The sequence below is a fragment of the Salmo salar genome, chromosome ssa09, assembly GCF_905237065.1.
Source record: "Salmo salar chromosome ssa09, Ssal_v3.1, whole genome shotgun sequence".
Classification (NCBI taxonomy): Eukaryota; Metazoa; Chordata; class Actinopteri; order Salmoniformes; family Salmonidae; genus Salmo; species Salmo salar.
Window position 1 is genome coordinate 23,021,539 of NC_059450.1, and position 19,151 is coordinate 23,040,689.

The 19,151-nt window shown below is 42.4% G+C and overlaps 1 protein-coding gene across 1 annotated transcript; it reads right to left on the reverse strand.

The window, feature by feature from the left end:
* Positions 1-6,289: 6,289 nt before the first annotated feature.
* ccdc197 (coiled-coil domain containing 197) lies at positions 6,290-19,102 on the reverse strand. Its single transcript, XM_014210793.2, has 9 exons — positions 18,813-19,102; positions 18,497-18,539; positions 18,213-18,389; positions 17,619-17,776; positions 17,442-17,524; positions 17,059-17,231; positions 7,185-7,295; positions 6,996-7,112; positions 6,290-6,800 (listed from the first exon to the last, which is right to left on the reverse strand). Exons 1-9 carry the CDS (start codon positions 18,911-18,913, stop codon positions 6,630-6,632), a joined length of 1,134 nt encoding a protein of 377 aa, XP_014066268.1. The 5' UTR covers positions 18,914-19,102; the 3' UTR covers positions 6,290-6,629.
* Between the last annotated feature and the right edge of the window lie 49 nt (positions 19,103-19,151).

The following is a 19,151-nucleotide window of genomic DNA, read 5'->3' on the forward strand; positions in this document are numbered from 1 at the left end:
TATCAGAGTCTTGTTTTTATTTTTAGCAACATTCAAGAAAGTGGAGAGGAGTTTACCGCATTTGAATTTACTGTACAGTATTCAGACCCCTTGACTTTCTTCACATTTTGTTACGTTACAGCCTTGTTAAAAAATTAACTAAATTGTTTTTTTCCCCGTCAATCTACACACAATACCTCAATGATAAAGCAGAAACAGGTTTTTAGAAATGTTTGCAAATGTATAAAAAAAAAGGATCACTTTTACATAAGTATTCAGACCCTTTACTCAGTACTTTGTTGAAGCACCTTTGGCAGTGATTACAGCCTTGAGTCTTCTTGGGTATGACGCTACAAGCTTGGCACGCCTGTATTTGAGGAGTTTCTTGCATTCTTCTCTGCAGATCCTCCCAAGCTCTGTCAGGTTGGATAGGGAGCGTCGCTGCACAGCTATTTTCAGGTCTCCAGAGATGTGACTTGATGGTGTTCCAGTCTGGTCTTTGGCAGGGCCACTCAATGACATTCAGAGACTTGTCCTGAAAGCCGCTCTTGCGTTGTCTTGGCTGTGTGCTGAGGGTCGTTGTCCCTCTCCCCGGTCTGAGGTCCTGAGCGCTCTGGAGCAGGTTTTCATCAAGGAGCTCTCTGTACTTTGCTCTGTTAATCTTTCCCTCAATCCTGACTAGTCTCCCAGTCCCTGCCGCTGAAAAACATCCCCCCAGCATGATGTTGCCACCACCATGCTTCACTGTAGGGATGGTGCCAGGTTTCCTCCAGAAGTGATGCTTGGCATTCAGGCCAAAGAGTTCAATCTTGGTTTCATCAGACCAGAGAATCTTGTTTCTCATGGTCTGAGAGTCCTTTAGGTGCCTTTTGGCAAACTCCAAGCGGGCTGTCGTGCCTTTTACTGAGGAGTGGCTTCCGTCTGGCCACTCTACCATAAAGGCCTGATTTGGTTGCAGAGATGGTTGTCCTTCTGGAAGGTTCTCCCATCTCCACAGAGGAACTCTGGAGCTCTGTCAAAGTGACCATCGGGTTCTTTGTCACCTCCCTGACCAAGACCCTTTTCCCCCCGATTGCTCAGTTTGGCCGGGCGGCCAGCTCTAGGAAGAGTCTTGGTGGTTACAAATGTCTTCCATTTATGAATTGTTGGGATCGGCTATACTTTAAACATTGAGATATTAAGTAAATGATAGTAAAGATGCATAGAATCAAAGGAGTGAACTAGACTGGGTTTTATGTCAGAAGTTAATGGTTCTCTGAAGAAAGACAGATGGCTTTTTAATGTGTTGGGTGGACGAGAGGAGCAACGTGTTGATATAGGGGAGACAGATGGACACCTGTGGATTAGGAGGGGTTGAGGTCAGGAGGACAGATTCCCTTAAGGGAGTAATAAGGGTTTGGTATCCTGTTACCCTCTTTATTAGCTTCCTGTAGAACCATAAGATGTAAGGATTGGAGAGAAGGCGTGTCTTAAGTGGGATGTATATAACTGTGATGGTGAGAAATGTTTTGCTGTCTGAATTACAGCTGTACAGAACCTTTGGGCAGAATTAAACTTGGTTAAAACTTCTCTACTGTCCGTGAGTTATTTACTCTGGGAAAAAATAAGAACTTAACAGAATGATGGAGGCCACTGTACTCTTGGGGACCTTCAATGCTGATTATATTTTTTTGGTACCCTTCCCCAGATTTGTGCCTTGACACAATCCTGTTTTGACGCTCTACGGACAATTTCTATGACCTTGTGGCTTGGTTTTTTTTCTCTGCCATGCACTGTCAAATGTGGGACCTTCTATAGACAGGTGTGTGCCTTTCCAAACCATGTCCAATCAATTGAATTTACCACAGGTGGACTCCAATCAAGTTGTAGAAACATCTCAAGGATGATCAATGGAAACAGGATGCACCTGAGTTTAATTTCGAGTCTCATTGCAAAGCGTCTGAATACTTATTTACATAAGGTACTTGTTTTTTAATTTAATACATTTGCAAAAATGTCTAATCCTATTTTCGCTTTGTCATTGATGGGTATTGTATGTAGATGTTTGAATCAATTTTTGAATAAGTAATGTAACAAAGTGGGAAAAGTCAAGGGGTCTGAATACTCACTGAATGCATTGTATTTTACAGAACAATGCTAAAAAAAAAAAGATTAACACTAAACTACCTGTAACTCTGAGATATGTGGAGTCCTTTATCAGGCCCCTCAATGGCAATGATGTGGGTAGAGTGTTGTAGTGGGCTGTTTTGTAGAGGTAGGGAGGGCTGGGTTCCCTCTTGAATGGTGTGGGCCAGATGCTGTCCCCCCCCTTCCATGGAAGCAATGTGGATGCTAACGCCTAAGGCCTCCGACAGAGCCAGGATATCTACGTGGTCACACTCATTGCAATGGTTTCCACTTCCTGGATAAGTCAAGAATGGACATTATGTAAGTATTTACCCATGCAGAAACATCATGATGTGTGGTCAATACAAATGTTGATGGGTTTGATCACAAATTACAGTTACTAAAAGAGTGTAATGTCAGTGAGTGTTCCCTGGCTCCAGAGTGGCGCAGCGGTCTTAGAGGCGTCACTACAGACCCTGGTTTGATTCCAGGCTGTATCACAACCGGCCGTGATTGGGAGTCTCATAGGGCGGCGCACAATTGGACCAGCGTTGTCCGGGTTAGGCTGTCATTGTAAATAAGCATTTGTTCTTAACTGACTTGCCTAGTTAGATAAAAAAATAAATACCCCCATTTACTTGAATTTATTGCACCGCCACTAGAGAGCAGCAAAACACTTTCAGACACTAGTTTTGAGTGGCGAGAAACTCCTTGGGACATAGTTGAATTGTCTACGGAGAAAATCAGCAGCACCAGGCACACTTCCATAGCATATTAATGAAACAGGAGACGATAGCAATATGGTATTGAGCGCAACTCATACTTACCTGAGTGCAGTAAACCTTGAGACTGGGTGCCTCCACAAAGTGGCTGAAGAAGTCTGCATGGTTTTGCAGGTAGGCTAATGTGAGCAGCCTGAGGTATTGCACCATACTGTCAAAGGTAGTTTGCTCATTAAAGAGCTGGAGCAATGTGTCCCCATGCTCATCATCTACGCATTGTTCCAGAACACCTACAAACTAAAAGCTGTCCGATAATTAACCCTTGTCATTAATCAGCAGGCTTCAGTTACATGAGTCAGACGGTTATTATTGTGAAGATGCAATATTTGATTTTAGAAAATAGTACCAAGGTAGATACATGTACATTTACCATGTTAAGCAAGTCTTTGAAAGAGTTCTCATCAAAGCCTGTGGCCAATAACTCTGCCACTTTGTATCAATGCTTCTTTGAATCTGAGAGTAATTATGCATATTCCTCCATTATTTTGAAGTGGAAAAGCCACACGCAGGCAAAGGCAAATTCTTGGAATCCAAAACATTCTACAAATGCACATGGCAAAGGCTATCCGTAGGAAGGAATTTACCTTTGCAAAGCTCTCATTTTGCAACAATGATTCCAGGTGTCCAAAGCATAGGGCTCTGTAAAAGCAATTGCCATCTCCCCTGATTTCCCCATGTACTTATACTGGCTGCAAATGTCCTTCAAAACAGAAGAGATGTTTGAATTTTACTAATTCAAAAACGGTAACAAGTCATTTCATTTCACTAGCCTGTCTTATATTTTATTTAATACCTCTGATTTGACTAACAGTTAGTCCATATAATTTATGGTAACACTTTTTTACTTTCCTTATTAGTGTCACTTCATTACAATTGTTTCAAGATTGCCAAGGCATATCTATCCAATGAAGTCAGGGATCTCACAGCAGACAAGTAAAGGTTTGTATGTAGGTAGCATCATTCACGTTATGATCTTTCTTGTCAGCCTTTTGCCATGGCTAGCTAGCTATATGAATAGGCATTACCCAATACTTTGCAGCTTCCACCTCCAGTAGATATTTCTTCTCTACTTGAAACAAACTGTTGTGCATCCATCTGTGAAGAACAGTTGCTTGCTAAATTAAGAGAAGTCTGTAAATGGTGTACTGACAGTAGTAAAAAGTAATGCTTTGTTAATTCCTACTTTCAAAATGTTTTGTTGCTAAAAGATAACATTACCATACCTGAGGCGTCTCAAAGAATAGTCATAAGACAAATTAAACAACTTCTTTTCTCGCTTTGAAGACAATACAGTGCCACTGACACGGCCCACTACCAAAACCTGCGGGCTCTCCTTCACCGCAGCCAACGTGAGTTGGTCCAGACGGCATCCCTAGCCGCGTCCTCAGACTGGCTTTGAGAGACTAGTCAAGGATCATATCACCTCCACCCTACCTGACACCCTAGACCCACTCCAATTTGCTTACCGCCCCAATAAGTCCACAGACGACGCAATCACACTGCCCTAACCCATCTGGACAAGAGGAATACCTATGTAAGAATGCTGTTCATCGATTACAGCTCAGCATTTGACACCATAGTACCTTCCAAGCTCGTCATTAAGCTCGAGACCCTGGGTCTCGACCCCGCCCTGTGCAACTGGGTCCTGGACTTTCTGACGGGCCGCCCCCAGGTGGTGAGGGTAGGAAATAAATCTCCACCCCGCTGAACCTCAACACTGGGGCCCCACAAGGGTGCGTTCTCAGCCCTCTCCTGTACTCCTTCTTCACCCATGACTGCGTGGCCATGCACGCCTCCAACTCAATCATCAAGTTTGCAGACGACACTACAGTGGTAGGCTTGATTACCAACAACGATGAGACGGCCTACAGGGAGGTGGTGAGGGCCCTGGGAGTGGGGTGTCAGGAAAATAACCTCACACTCAACGTCAACAAAACAAAGGTGATGATTGTGGACTTCAGGAAACAGCAGATGGAGCACCCCTCTATCCACATCGACGGGACAGTAGTGGAGAAGGTGGAAAGTTTTAAGTTCCTCTGTGTACACATCACGGACAAACTGAAATGGTCCACCCACACAGACAGCGTGGTGAAGAAGGTGCAACAGCGCCTCTTCAACCTCAGGAGGCTGAAGAAATTTGGCTTGTCACCAAAAACACTCAAACTTTTACAGATGCACAATTGACAGCATCCTGTTGGGCTGTATCACCGCCTGGTACAGCAACTGCTCCGCCCATACCTTAAGGCTCTCCAGAGGGTAGTGGGGTCTGCACAATGCATCACTGGGGGCAAACTTGTAAGTCGCTCTGGATAAGAGCGTCTGCTAAATTACTTAAATGTAATGTAAACTACCTGCCTTCCAGGACACCTACACCACCCGATGTCACAGGAAGGCCAAAAAGATCATCAAGGACAACAACCACCCGAGCCACTGCCTGTTCACCCCGCTATCATCCAGAAGGCGAGGTCAGTACAGGTGCATCAAAGCGGGGACCGAGAGACTGAAAAACAGCTTCCATCTCAAGGCCATCAGACTGTTAAACAACAATCACTAACATTGAGTGGCTGCTGCCAACATACTGACTCAAATCTCTAGCCACTTTAATAATTAAAAATTGGATGTAATAAATGTATCACTAGTCACTTTAAACAATGCCACTTAATATAATGTTTACATACCCTACGTTACTCATCTCATATGTATATACTGTACTCAATACCATCTACTGCATCTTGCCTATGCCATTCGTCCATTGCTCATCCATATATTTATATGTACATATTCTTATTCATTCCTTTACACTTGCGTGTATAAGGTAGTTGTTGTGAAATTGTTAGGTTTACTTGTTAGATATTACTGCACGGTCGGAACTAGAAGCACAAGCATTTCGCTACACTCGCATTAACACCTGCTAACCATGTGTATGTGACCAATAAAATGTGATTTTTGTCTGTCCACCTTCATAAAGACTAGGTTAGCATGCTACTAAGATAAACATGGATAACTAAGTAGAAACACGTATTTCCACAAATTGTCATCCTGTCTCGCAAGGCTAAGCGCGTGGTAAAATACAACTGTTGTACGCAATAAGTGGAATGAAATGTAACATCGAAAGACATAATAGATTAAATGTTCAAGCAACAGTACCAACCACAACAACCAGATATTTAGAACTGCCACGTGCTTTGTGTTTAAAGGGACAGTACATTCACAGACGAAAGGGTCAACGTTAGTTACCAGTATCTTTGGTACATTGATTATTTTTGTTCGAATGGGCCTAGATTTGTCTGTGTAGGCCTACTATTGTAGTATTCTCAAACTTCGGTGGATTACAACCACCATAGGAACTTCCCTCAACTTGGTAAATGTTTTGCAATTTAACTCCACAATCTTATTGTTTAAAAAACAACAACAGCCACAACCCATCTTCAAATGTATATATTCATAATTTCAAAGAGAACTTGTAATATTATGAAATAAATCAAGCAAACAAATGAATATTTGAATTCATCCTATTAGGCTATATGAGAAATGCATGTACAACTTCTTTGGAACTGCAACCACGGCAATTTCCTTCATCAGCAACTTTAACTTATCACCGCAAAGAACTATACAATTATAACACTATTACAACAAGTTGAATAACTTATATTGCACTCACATCCTTTACTGTGTCCGTATGCATGTGCGTGCGTGCGTGCACTTACATGGTTGTATTTGTGTGTTTCTCCACAAACTCGTGAAAGGTCTGTTCGGCATTGATTAACTAGACAGTCCACTCCTCCCACTGGTCTTGCTGGGGCTCTTCAGTTGTGTTTTACTGTTAATGTTTTTCAGTGATCCTCTGTGCTCTGTGGCACTCGTCAATGTGGTGCCTGAGTCTATCAGTCGTGTTGCTCTCATCTCAATGTCTGACCTCTCCAGAATGTATTCCTGTAAATATGGTAAGTAATATAATAAATTGGTAGTTGCATTCTTGATTGGGGAAACATGATACGATTACACTATACAAAATCTGGAATTCAGAAGAAAAAAATGATACATTTGAAATAAACTAAGTATACTTTATGAGAACAAATGGGAACAAATTTCTAGGTAAATACTAATAACAATGCAATTAGACATTACCTTTACCATATCCATCATTGTCAGCATGTCTATCTCTTCCAGAGGCCCATAGTGTTGTAAGTAGCACTGCTCTGCAAGGTTCTTCACAGCTATCAGCAGGCAACCCACTTCCTCAACCTGACAAGAGAGTTGGAGTTTATTATGGTATTATTATTGGTTATTAGTGTAAAATGGTGGTGGTGCTCAGACCTGGTCTCTGGACTGGCCTTGGTGCATCATCAGTTTCATCTCAGTCTGGTTGTTCTTCTCCTTGGCTCTGTCCCATTGGGTCTGCAGTTCAGACAGCTCCCTGTTCATCATCTGCCTCCGACGAGGGAAGAGCACACAGTCTAAAGCTTACTACAAGCTCTACGCAGACACAATATATTTTTGTACTTTTTAAATTTTACAAACGTATACGGAAGTTGGATTATACATTTAAAATGCGTATTTAGAAAAGTGAATAACCAAGCACACAGGTTAAGAAAAATGCATACATTAAACAATGCCAGTGGCCTTATACACTGTATACAAAACATTAAGAACACCTGCTCTTTGAACCTGCTCTATGATCCCTTATTGATGTCACTTGTTAAATTCACTTCAATCAGTGTAGATGAAGAGGAGACGGGTTAAAGAAGGATTTTAAGCCTTGAGACCATTGAGACATGGATTGTGTACTGTATGTGTGCCATTCAGAGGGTGAATGGGCAAGACAAAAGATTAAAGTGCCTTTGAACGGGTATGGTAGTAGGCGCCAGGTGCACCGGTTTGTGTCAAGAACTGCAACACTGCTGGGTTTTTCATGCTCAACAGTTTCCGTGTGTATCAAGAATGGTCCACCACCCAAAGGACATCCAGTCAACTTGACACAACTGTGGGAAGCATTGGAGTCAACATGGGCCAGCATAGCTGTTGAACGCTTTCAACACCTTGTAGAGTCCATGCCCTGATGAATTGAGGCTGTTCTAGGGGCAAAAGGGGGGGGGGGTGGAACTCAGTATTAGAAAGGCATTCCTAATATTTGGTATACTCAGTGTATAGTAAATTAGTGCCTTCCAAAAATATTCATACCCCTTGACTTTTTCTACATTTTGGTTACAGGCTGAATTTAAAATAGATTAAATGTAGATTTTTTTTGACATTTTAGAATTTAAATTAATAAAAAATGAAAAGCTGAAATTTCTTGAGTCAATAAGTATTCAACCCCATTGTAATGGCAAGTCTAAATAAATTCAGGAGTAAAAATGTGCTTTAACTGACAATCTGTAACAAGTCGCACAGCTGTAATCGCTGCCAAAGGTGCTTCTAAAAAGTATTGACTTGGGTGTGAATACTTATGTAAATGACATATCAATTAATATGCTAAAAATTTCAAAAAACATGTTTTTACTTTGTCATTATGGGGTATTGTGTGTCGATGGGTGAGAAAATGTAATTTATTCAATTTAGAAAAAAGCAAGCTCTCTTTTGAAAAATCAATAAGAGCGAAAATCTTAATTTGTGTTTGACATATACTACATATACAAAGGTTTGTGGACATCCCTTGAAATTAGTGGATTCGGCTATTTCAGCCACACCCGTTGTTGACAGGTGTATAAAATCGAGCACACAGCCATGCTGTCACATTCACTGTCTTCAAACTCCCTATCATAAATAAGCCAAGGCGCAGCGTGCATGTACTTCCACATCCTTTAATCGAAGTGAAACCTTACACAGGTAAACAGAATCAGAACGTGACGCAACCGTGGCACACACAAACACTCACAGATATAAATAATTACCCACAAACACAGGTAGGGAAAAGGCTGCCTAAGTATGATCCCCAATCAGAGACAACGATAGACAGCTGCCTCTGATTGGGGACCATACCCAGCCAAACAAAGAAATAAGAACTAGATTGCCCACCCAAATCACACCTCGACCTGACCAAATAGAGAAATAGAAAGGCTCTAAGGTCAGGGCGTGACACATGCAATCTCCATAGACAAACATTGGCAGTAGAATGGCCTTACTGAAGAGCTCAGTGACTTCCAACGTGGCACCGTCATAGGATACCACCAGTCAGTTTGTCAAATTTATGCCCTGCTAGAGCTGCCCCAGTAAGTGGTGTTATTGTGAAGTGGAAATGTCTAGGAGCAGCAACGGCTCAGCCACGAAGTGGTAGTCCACACAAGCTCACAGAACGGAACCACCAAGTGCTGAAGCGCAGTTGCAACACTCACTACCGAGTTCCAAACTTCCTCACGAAGCAACGTCAGCACAAGAACAATTCGTCGGGAGCTTCATGAAATGTGTTTCTATGGCCGAGCAGCTACACACAAGCCTAAGATAACCATTCGTCGGCAGGACTGGAGTAAAGCTCGCCGCCATTGGACTTTGGAGCAGTGGAAACGCCTTCTCTGAAGTGATGAATCACGCTTCACCATCTGGTAGTCCAACAGACGAATCTGGGTTTGTCAGATGCCAGGAGAACGCTACCTGCCCCAAAGCATATTGCCAACTGTGAAGTTTGGTGGGGGATGAATAATGGTCTGGGGCTGTTTTTCATGGTTCGGGCTAGGCTCCTTAGTTCCAGTCAAGGGAAATCTTAACTCTACAGCATACAATGACATTCTAGATGATTCTGTGCTTCCAACTTTGTGGTAACAGTTTGGGGAAGGCCCTTTCCTGTTTCAGCATGACAACGCTCCACTGCACAAAGCGAGTTCCATACAGGAACGGTTTGTCGAGATCGGTGTGGAAGAACTTGACAGACCTGCACAGAGCCATGACCTCAACCCCATCAAACACCTTTGGGATGAATTGGAACGCTGACTGTGTGCCAGGCCTAATCGCCCAACACCAGTGCCCAACCTCACTAATGCTCTTGGGGCTGAATGGAAGCACGTCCCCGCAACAATGTTCCAACATCTATTAGAAAGCCTTCCCAGAAAAGTGGAGGCTGTTATAGCAGCAAAGGTGGGACCAACTGCATTTTAATTCCCATGATTTTGTAATGAGATGTTTGACGAACGAGTGTCCACATACTTTTGGTCGCTTGGGTCCTTGATCTGATATATAGGTTATTCATCAAAGTAGCCTATTTTGCATTGATTTCCAGTATATAATCTCAGCGACTGTTCAATCTCTGCGATTTGCTGCAAACATAACTCTTTGTATTCAGGACATAAAGTGCATTTATTTTTGCAGTTTTACTTAGTGCCTTATTGCAAACAGGATACACTTTTAGGAATATTTTTATTCTGTACAGGCTTCCTTTTCACTCAGTCATCTGAGGTACTTTACAGAAGATTGTTTGTGTGAGGTACATAGATGAGGTAGTCATTCAAAAATCATATTAATTTTATTTATTTAACCTTAACTAGTTAAACACTATTATAGTCCATGCAACTTAATATGTGACTTGTTAAGCAAAGTTTTTCTCCTGAATTTATTTACGCTTGCCATAACAAAGAGGTTGAATACTTATTGACTCAAGGCCTTTCAGCTTTTAATTTCTAATTAATTTGTACTTTGACATGATGGGGTATTGTGTGTAGGCAAGTGACACAATCTGAATTTAATCCATTTCATTATTTTATTTAAACTTTATTTAACTAGGCAAGTCAGTTAAGAACAAACTCTTGTTTAAAATGACGGCCTAACCCAGACGACGCTGGGGCAATTGTGCGCCGCCCTATGAGACTCCCAATCACGGCCGGTTGTGAGACAACCTGGAATCGAACCAGGGTCTGTAGTGACGCTACTAGCACTGAGATGCAGGGCCTTAGACCGCTGTGCCACTCGGGAGCTTGTAACACAACAAAATGTGGAAAAAGTCAAGAGGTATGAATACTTTCTGAAGGCACTCTACATGTATTTCTAACATGCTGACCACACCACTTGCGTCGCGTGCACGAGAGTTGCAAAATAAATGTACACCTACATGTTATTCAATCATTGTCTGCGTAGTCAGCCGCTAAAATAGAACTTGGTTCTATTTGTGACGCTTGACGCGCAGCAAGTCCCACCTCTCCCATCTCCTCATTGTTTTTTTACAAGTATATACCCACGTGCCATCTCATTGGTTTTTAGGAGCATATACCCACGTGGGTGATTTGAAAGATGAAATGAGGCCCACACTCCAGTCGGTTGTAGTAATGCACCGTAAAGTTAGTTGCCAACCGCCATATAAAGTCCAAAGAAGAAGAAGCTTGAAGGAGGAGAGATTACTAGAAACAAACTCGGCTTACCCTTTTATCTGTGGATTAATTGTTGGAGTAGAGGACCTTTGCATTTCAGGTAAAACAACAACCCAATGTTTATATCCCATGACAAATTAGCTAGCAACAGCAAGCTAGTTAACTAAATTGCCATAAATGTTTGCTTATCGACCGGTCCTCAAATTAATGTAGGTAATTCAGAGTTTTTGATATTTCAACCTGCGTGTCCTGATCAATTCTGGTGTGGGGGGGACAAAATCAACAGGCACGCAATGGCACACACAAGCTAGCGGGATATACGCTGCACCGGCAAGATAGAACAGCACACTCCAGTAAGACGAGGGGGGGCGGTCTGTGCATATTTGTAAACAGCTGGTGCACGAAATCTAAGGAAGTCTCTAGATTTTGCTCGCCTGAAGTAGAGTATATTGTGAGAAATTGCAGGCCACACTACTTGCCTAGAGGGTTTTCAGCCATACTTTTTGTGGCTGTTTATTTACCACCACAGACAGATGCTGGCACTAAGACCGCACTCAGTCAGCTGTATAAGGAAATAATCAAACAGGAAACCACTCACACAGAGGCGGCGCTCCTAGTGGCCGGAGACTTTAATGCAGGGAAACTTAAATCAGTTCTACCAAATTTCTATCAACATGTTAAATGTGCAACAAGAGGGAAAGAAAATCTAGATCGCGTGTACTCCACACACAGAGACGCGTACAAAGCTCTCCCTCGCCCTCCATTTGGTAAATCCGACCACAACTCTATCCTCCTGATTCCTGCTTACAAGCAAAAATTAAAGCAGGAAGCACCAGTGACTCGGTCTATAAAAAAGTGGTCAGATGAAGTAGATGCTTAACTACAGGACTGTTTTTCTATCACAGACTGGAACATGTTCCGGGATTCTTCCGATGGCATTGAGGAGTACACCACATCAGTCACTGGCTTTATCAATAAGTGCATCGAGGACATCGTCCCCACAATGACTGTACGAACGTACCCCAACCAGAAGCCATGGATTACAGGCAACATTCGCACTGAGCTAAAGGGTAGAGCTGCCGCTTTCAAGGTGCAGGACTCTAACCCGGAAGCTTACAAGAAATCCTGCTATGCCCTGCGACGAACCATCAAACAGGCAAAGCGTCAATACAGGGCTAAGATTGAATCATACTACACCAGCTCCGACGCTCGTCTTATGTGGCAGGGCTTGCAAACTATTACAGACTACAAAGGGAAGCACAGCCACGAGCTGCCCAGTGACACGAGCCTACCAGACAAGCTAAATCACTTCTATGCACGCTTCGAGGAAAGTGACACTGAGGCATGCATGAGAGCATCAGCTGTTCTGGACGACTGTGTGATCACGCTCTCCATAGCCGACGTGAATAAGACATAACCTCTTACATCTAGGCGTTCTGCTAGATTATGTTAGGAGAGTACATAGACCAAAATAACCACACAGCCATTTTCCAAGCAAGCATATGTCAATAAAACCCAAAACACAGCTAAATGAAGCACTAACCTTTGATCTTCATCAGATGACACTCCTAGGACATTATGTTATACAATACTTGTATGTTTTGCTCAATCAAGTTCATATTTATATCCAAAAACAGCTTTTTACATTGGCGCGTGATGTTCAGAAAATGTATTCCCACCAAAGACTTCCGGTGAATTCACAAAAATACTCATCATAAACGTTGACAAAATACATCATTATTTTTAAAATTATAGATACAGAACTCCTTTATGCAATCACTGTGTCAGATTTTAAAATAGCTTTTCGGCGAAAGCACATTTTTCAATATTCTGAGTACATAGCTCGCCATCACGGCGAGCTATTCAGACACCCGCCAAGTTCGGGGCAACCTAAACTCAGAATTAGTATTAAAATATTGTATTTGTTGATCTTCATCAGAATGCACTCCCAGGACTGCTACTTCCACAAGAAATGTTGTTTTTGTTCGAAATAATCCATAGTTATGTCCAAATATACCTCCGTTTTGTTCATGCGTTCAGGTCACTATCCAAAGGGTAACGCTCGAGCGCAATTCGAGACACAAAGTCAAAATGTTCCATTACCGTACTTAGAAGCATGTCAAACGCTGTTTAAAATCAATTTATGGTATTTTTAACGTACAATTGTGATAATATTCCAACCGGACAATAGTGTATTCATTCAAGGAGGAAAAGAAAAAACAGCGTGCTTGCGGGAACGCGCATATCCAATCTCTTTGTCCTCATGCAGACCACTCAGTAACTGAGCTCCTATACTCTACCCAGAGACAGGAGAAGGCTCAATCCACTTTCTGAAGGCTTTAGACAGCCAATGGAAGCCTTAGAAAGTGCAACGTAACAGCACAGATACTGTAGTTTCGAAAGGGACTAGAAAGAACTACATTTCTCAGATCCTACACTTCCTGGTTGACTTTTTCTCAGGTTTTTGCCTGCCATATGAGTTCTGTTATACTCACAGACACCATTCAAACAGTTTTAGAAACTTCAGTGTTTTCTATCCAAATCTACTAATAATATGCATATTCTCATTTCTGGGCAAGAGTAGTAACCAGTTTAAATCGGGTACGTTTTTTCAATCCGTCCGTGAAAATACTGCCCCCTATCCATATCAGGTTAAACAGGTCAACATACACAAGGCTGCGGGGCCAGACGGATTACCAGGACGTGTGCTCCGGGCATGTGCTGACCAACTGGCAGGTGTCTTCACTGACATTTTCAACATGTCCCTGATTGAGTCTGTAATACCAACATGTTTCAAGCAGACCACCATAGTCCCTGTGCCCAAGAACACAAAGGCAACCTGCCTAAATGACTACAGACCCGTAGCACTCACATCTGTAGCCATGAAGTGCTTTGAAAGGATGGTAATAGCTCACATCAACACCATTATCCGAGAAACCCTAGACCCACTCCAATTTTGCATACCGCCCAAACAGATCCACAGATGATGCAATCTCTATCACACTCCACACTGCCCTTTCCCACCTGGACAAAAGGAACACTTATGTGAGAATGCTATTCATTGACTACAGCTCAGCGTTCAACACCATAGTACCCTCAAAGCTCATCACTAAGCTAAGGAACCTGGGACTAAACACCTCGCTCTGCAACTGGATCCTGGACTTCCTGACGGGCCGCCCCCAGGTGGTGAGGGTAGGTAGCCACACATCTTCCACGCTGATCCTCAACACTGGAGCTCCACATGGGTGCATGCTCAGTCCCCTCCTGTACTCCCTGTTCACCCATGACTGCATGGCCAGGCGCAACACCATTAAGTTTGCAGACGACACAACAGTGGTAGACCTGATCACCGACAACGATGAGACAGCCTATAGGGAGGAGGTCAGAGACCTGGCCGGGTGGTGCCAGAATAACAACCTATCCCTCAACGTAACCAAGGCAAAGGAGATGATTGTGGACTACAGGAAAAGGAGGACCGAGCACGCCTCCATTCTCATCGACGGGGCTGTAGTGGAGCAGGTTGAGAGCTTCAAGTGCCTTGGTGTCCACATCAACAACAAACTAGAATGGTCCAAACACACCAAGACAGTTGTGAAGAAGGCACGACAAAGCCTATTCAAAAAGGCTTCTCAACAGTTTCTACCCCCAAGCCATAAGACTCCTGAACAGGTAATCAAATGGCTACTTGGACTATTTGCATTGTGTGCCCCCCCCCCTCCCTCTTTTTACGCTGCTGCTACTCTCTGTTTATCATATATGCATAGTCACTTTAACTATACATTCATGTACATACTACCTCAATTGGGCCGACCAACCAATGCTCCCGCACATTGGCTAACCGGGCTATCTGCATTGTGTCCCGCCACCCACCACCCGCCAACCCCTCTTTTACGCTACTGCTACTCTCTGTTCATCATATATGCATAGTCACTTTAACCATATCTACATGTACATACTACCTCAATCAGCCTGACTAACCGGTGTCTGTATGCAGCCTCGCTACTTTTATAGCCTCGCTACTATATATAGCCTGTCTTTTTACTGTTGTTTTATTTCTTTACTTACCTATTGTTCACCTAACACCTTTTTTGCGCTATTGGTTAGAGCCTGTAAGTAAGCATTTCACTGTAAGGTCTACATCTGTTGTATTCAGCGCACGTGACAAATAAACTTTGATTTGATTTGAAGCGAGCGGTCTGGTCAGCATGTACAGTACTAGTCAAGTTTGAACACACCTACTCATTCAAGGGATTTTATTTTTTACATTGTAGAATAATAGTGAAGACATCAAAACTATGAAATAACACATATGTAGTAACCCAAAAAGTGTTAAACAAATCAAAATATATTTTAGATTCTTCAAAGTTTGCTTGCACACTCTTGGCATTCTCTCAACCAGCTTCATGAGGAATGCTTTTCCAACAGTCTTGTTCCCACATATGCTGAGCACTTGTTGGCTGCTTTTCCTTCACTCTGCGGTCCAACTCATCCCAAACCATCTCAATTGGGTTGAGGTCAGGTGATTGTGGAGGCCAGGTCATCTGATTCAGCACTCCATCAGTCTCCTTCTTGGTCAAATAGCTCTTACATAGCCTGGAAGTCTGTTTTGGGTCATTGTCGTGTTGAAAAACAAATGACAGTCCCACTAAGCGCAAACCAGATGGGATAGCGTATCACTGCAGAATGCTGTACTAGCCATGCTGGTTAAGTGTGTCTTGAATTCTAAATAAATCACAAACAGTGTCACCAGCAAATCTCCTCAATGCTTCATGGTGGGAACCAAAGATGCAGAGATCATCCGTTTACTTACTCTGCATCTCAGACACGGCGGTTGGAACCAACAATCTCAAATTTGGACTCATCAGACCAAAGGACAGATTTCCACTGGTCTAATGCCCAAGTCTCTTCTTCTTATTGGTGTCCTTTTAGTAGTGGTTTCTTTGCAGCTATTCGACCAAGGGGTTATAGCGTTGGACTAGTAACCGAAAGGTTGCAAGATCGAATCCCCAAGCCGACAAGGTACAAATCTGTCGTTCTGCCCCTGAACAAGGCAGTTAACCCACTGTTCCTAGGCCATCATTGAAAATAAGAATTTGTTCTTAACTGACTTGCCTAGTTAAATAAAGGTTAAAAAAAAAGATTTTAATTAAATGAAGGCCTGATTCACGCAGTCTCCTCTGAATAGTTGATGTTGAGATGTGTCTGTTACTTGAACACTGTGAAGCATATATTTGGGCTGCAATCTGAGGTGCAGTTAACTCTAATGAATTTATCCTCTGCAGCAGAGGTAACTCTGGGTCTTCCTTTCCTGTGGGGGTCCTCATGAGAGCCAGTTTCGTCATAGCGTTTGATGGTTTTTGCGACTGCACTTGAAGAAACCTTCAAAGTTCTTGACATTTCTGCATTGACTGACCTTCATGTCTTATAGTAATGATGGACTGTCATTTCTCTTTGCTTATTTGAGCTGTTCTTGCCATAATATGGACTTGGTGTTTTACCAAATAGGACTATCTTATGTATACCACCCCTACCTTGTCTCAACACAACTGATTGGCTCAAACGCATTAAGAAGGAAAGAAATTCCACAAATGAACTTTTAACAAGGCACACCTTTTAATTGAAAAGCATTCCAGGTGACTACCTCATGAAGCTGGTTGAGAGAATGACAAGAGTGTGAAAAGCTGTTATCAAGGCAAAGGGTGGCTACTTTGAAGAATGTCAAATATAAAATATATTTTGATTTAACACTTTTTTTGGTGACTACATGATTCCATATGTGTTATTTCATAGTTTTGATGTCTTCACTATTAGTCTATAATGTAGAAAACAGTATATAGAAAAACCATGGAATGAATAGGTGTGTCCAAACTTTTGATTGGTACTGTATGTGTATGTCTGACCAGCTTGTTGGTGTTGTGCTCCTGCTTCAGGCTGTCCAGGCTGCGCTGGCCCTGCTCCAGCTCTTCCACCAGCTGGCCCAGGCGCTCCACCAGGTCCTGATGCGTGAGCGAAAGGGTCTCATGGCGCCGGATGATGGGCATCACCAGGGAGTCTGCCCCATACTCCAGGTAATCTACAGTCACAGGCAGGTTAAGAAACAAACATACTTATTGTATTGTACCTCACAACCAACACTGTCATTTTATGTTTATTTGTTGGAGGCAACAATCCAATTTTTCAACATTAATTTCAAACAATAGTTTTCTAGATCTAGGTATTGATTCAACTAAGATAATCAACTAAGAAAATACAGTATATTCAATTACAAAAAACATGAACTTACTCTCCGGGAGAAAATCTAACATTTTCATCATGTAGTCTTCGTACATTTTATACTTGGTCACCCTGTCCTTTAAATACTGCTGCCTGTAGAGATTGGGGAAAAAAGATATCAGGTGAAGAAGGACCAACAAGTATTTGTGCAAGAAGTTTCCCAATCCAAAAACCAGCTCCCATTCACCTGGCCTGCAGTTTTTCCAGCTGTTCAGTGAACTCCTCTTTCTCGTTCTGCTTCAGATCGTTCTGCTTCCTCGCTGCCTGGTACTTCTTCAGGGCCCGACGGCGCTTTACCTCATTGTCCTCAACAAACTTCTCAAATTTCTTTGCTCTGTCTTTAGTCTGGATGAGATCATAAACCCAAGGGAAAGAGTCAAGATACGTACACATAAGCAGGTCAATACTGTATATCTTGGTTCTATGTTAAGCCTATACAGTATCTGTATCATTTCACCTGTCCATTGATTTGAAATGCCTTAGCTCATCGTGAATTGTGTATTATAAACTAGGTGGTTCGAGCCCTAAATGCTGATTGGGTGAAAGCCGTGGTATACCACAGGTATGACAACATTTTATTTTTACTGCTCTAATTACGTTGGTAACCAGTTAATAATAGCAATAAGGTACCTCGGGGAAGTGTAATATATGGCCAATATACCACAGCTGAGGGCTGTGTCCTAGCACTCCGCGTTGTGTCGTGCGGGAGAACAGCCCTTAGCCGTGGTATATTGGCCATATACCACACCCTCTCAGGCCTTATTGCTTAAATGTAACTCACCGCCTGTTGTTTCAGCTCTAGCTCTGCCTTCCTCTGTGCAAGGGCCTGCATGCGGCCTTTGAATTCCTGTCGTTTCTGTGCCAGCTGCCTATCCACTTCATCCACCTCCACCTGCTTCTTCAGGACAAGGGTTCTCTGTAATGTGTTCACTCCTGTCTCCAGGACTCTGCTAGCGGTCTACATGGGAAATCACTAGTCATAAGAATACTTCACATCAAATAAATCTACACCAAGACACTGGCCTATGTTTTGTGTTCAAATAAAATCTAATTAGGACTACTTACCTCTGTTATAACAGGTATGTGATTGACATTTTCATCTTCTTGTCTATGTCAGGGGAAATATATAATCCAAACGTTTAATGGCAATGTAGTGCGGAAATTGATAGTCCATTACAAACTAAACTTGAGCTGCATAATTGTGAAATATAATTAAAATGCAAATCATGATGCATCCAATTGTCATGGACCTACGATATAATTATTCAATTAAAGTTTATCAAGACATAATGATTGTGTCCAGAGAGATTAGCACAACTGAAGGTGAACAGATGGGCTATAATTATCGTGCATAAGATTACAAAAGTTGATTGTAACATACCTAGTTTCCTCAAATTGCGTTACAAAAATGTTTTTCATTCTATTCTCCACTTTCAGCTTTAGACGAGGATCACCTTTATTTATACAAGGAAGAGTCTCCATATTTTTAGGTGTTGCAACTTGTATTTTATAAAATAAGGATGATCCTTGAGAGTGACCAGAACTCCAATAAGATTATAAAACGCAGCATTTGTTGTGTTCCTGAAAGAATTGTTCCGTGCACACGAACAAGAGAGCAACAAAGGTCCTCCGGATTGGGTGTTTTCCTGAATTTGTGTTACATGTTGCCGAGGAACCAGGGGGAGGGGAGAGGGAATGCGAGGGGATCGTTTCTCGGTTG

Excerpts from the sequence above, each read along its gene's own strand:
- ccdc197 (XM_014210793.2), bottom strand. The coding sequence starts at position 18,913 with ATGGAGACTCTTCCTTGTATAAATAAAGGTGATCCTCGTCTAAAGCTG. Across the intron at positions 17,777-18,212 it reads TAGAGCTGAAACAACAGGCG|ACTAAAGACAGAGCAAAGAA; the intron begins GTGAGTTACATT and ends GATCTCATCCAG. Across the intron at positions 7,113-7,184 it reads AAGGCCAGTCCAGAGACCAG|GTTGAGGAAGTGGGTTGCCT; the intron begins GTCTGAGCACCA and ends CTCTCTTGTCAG.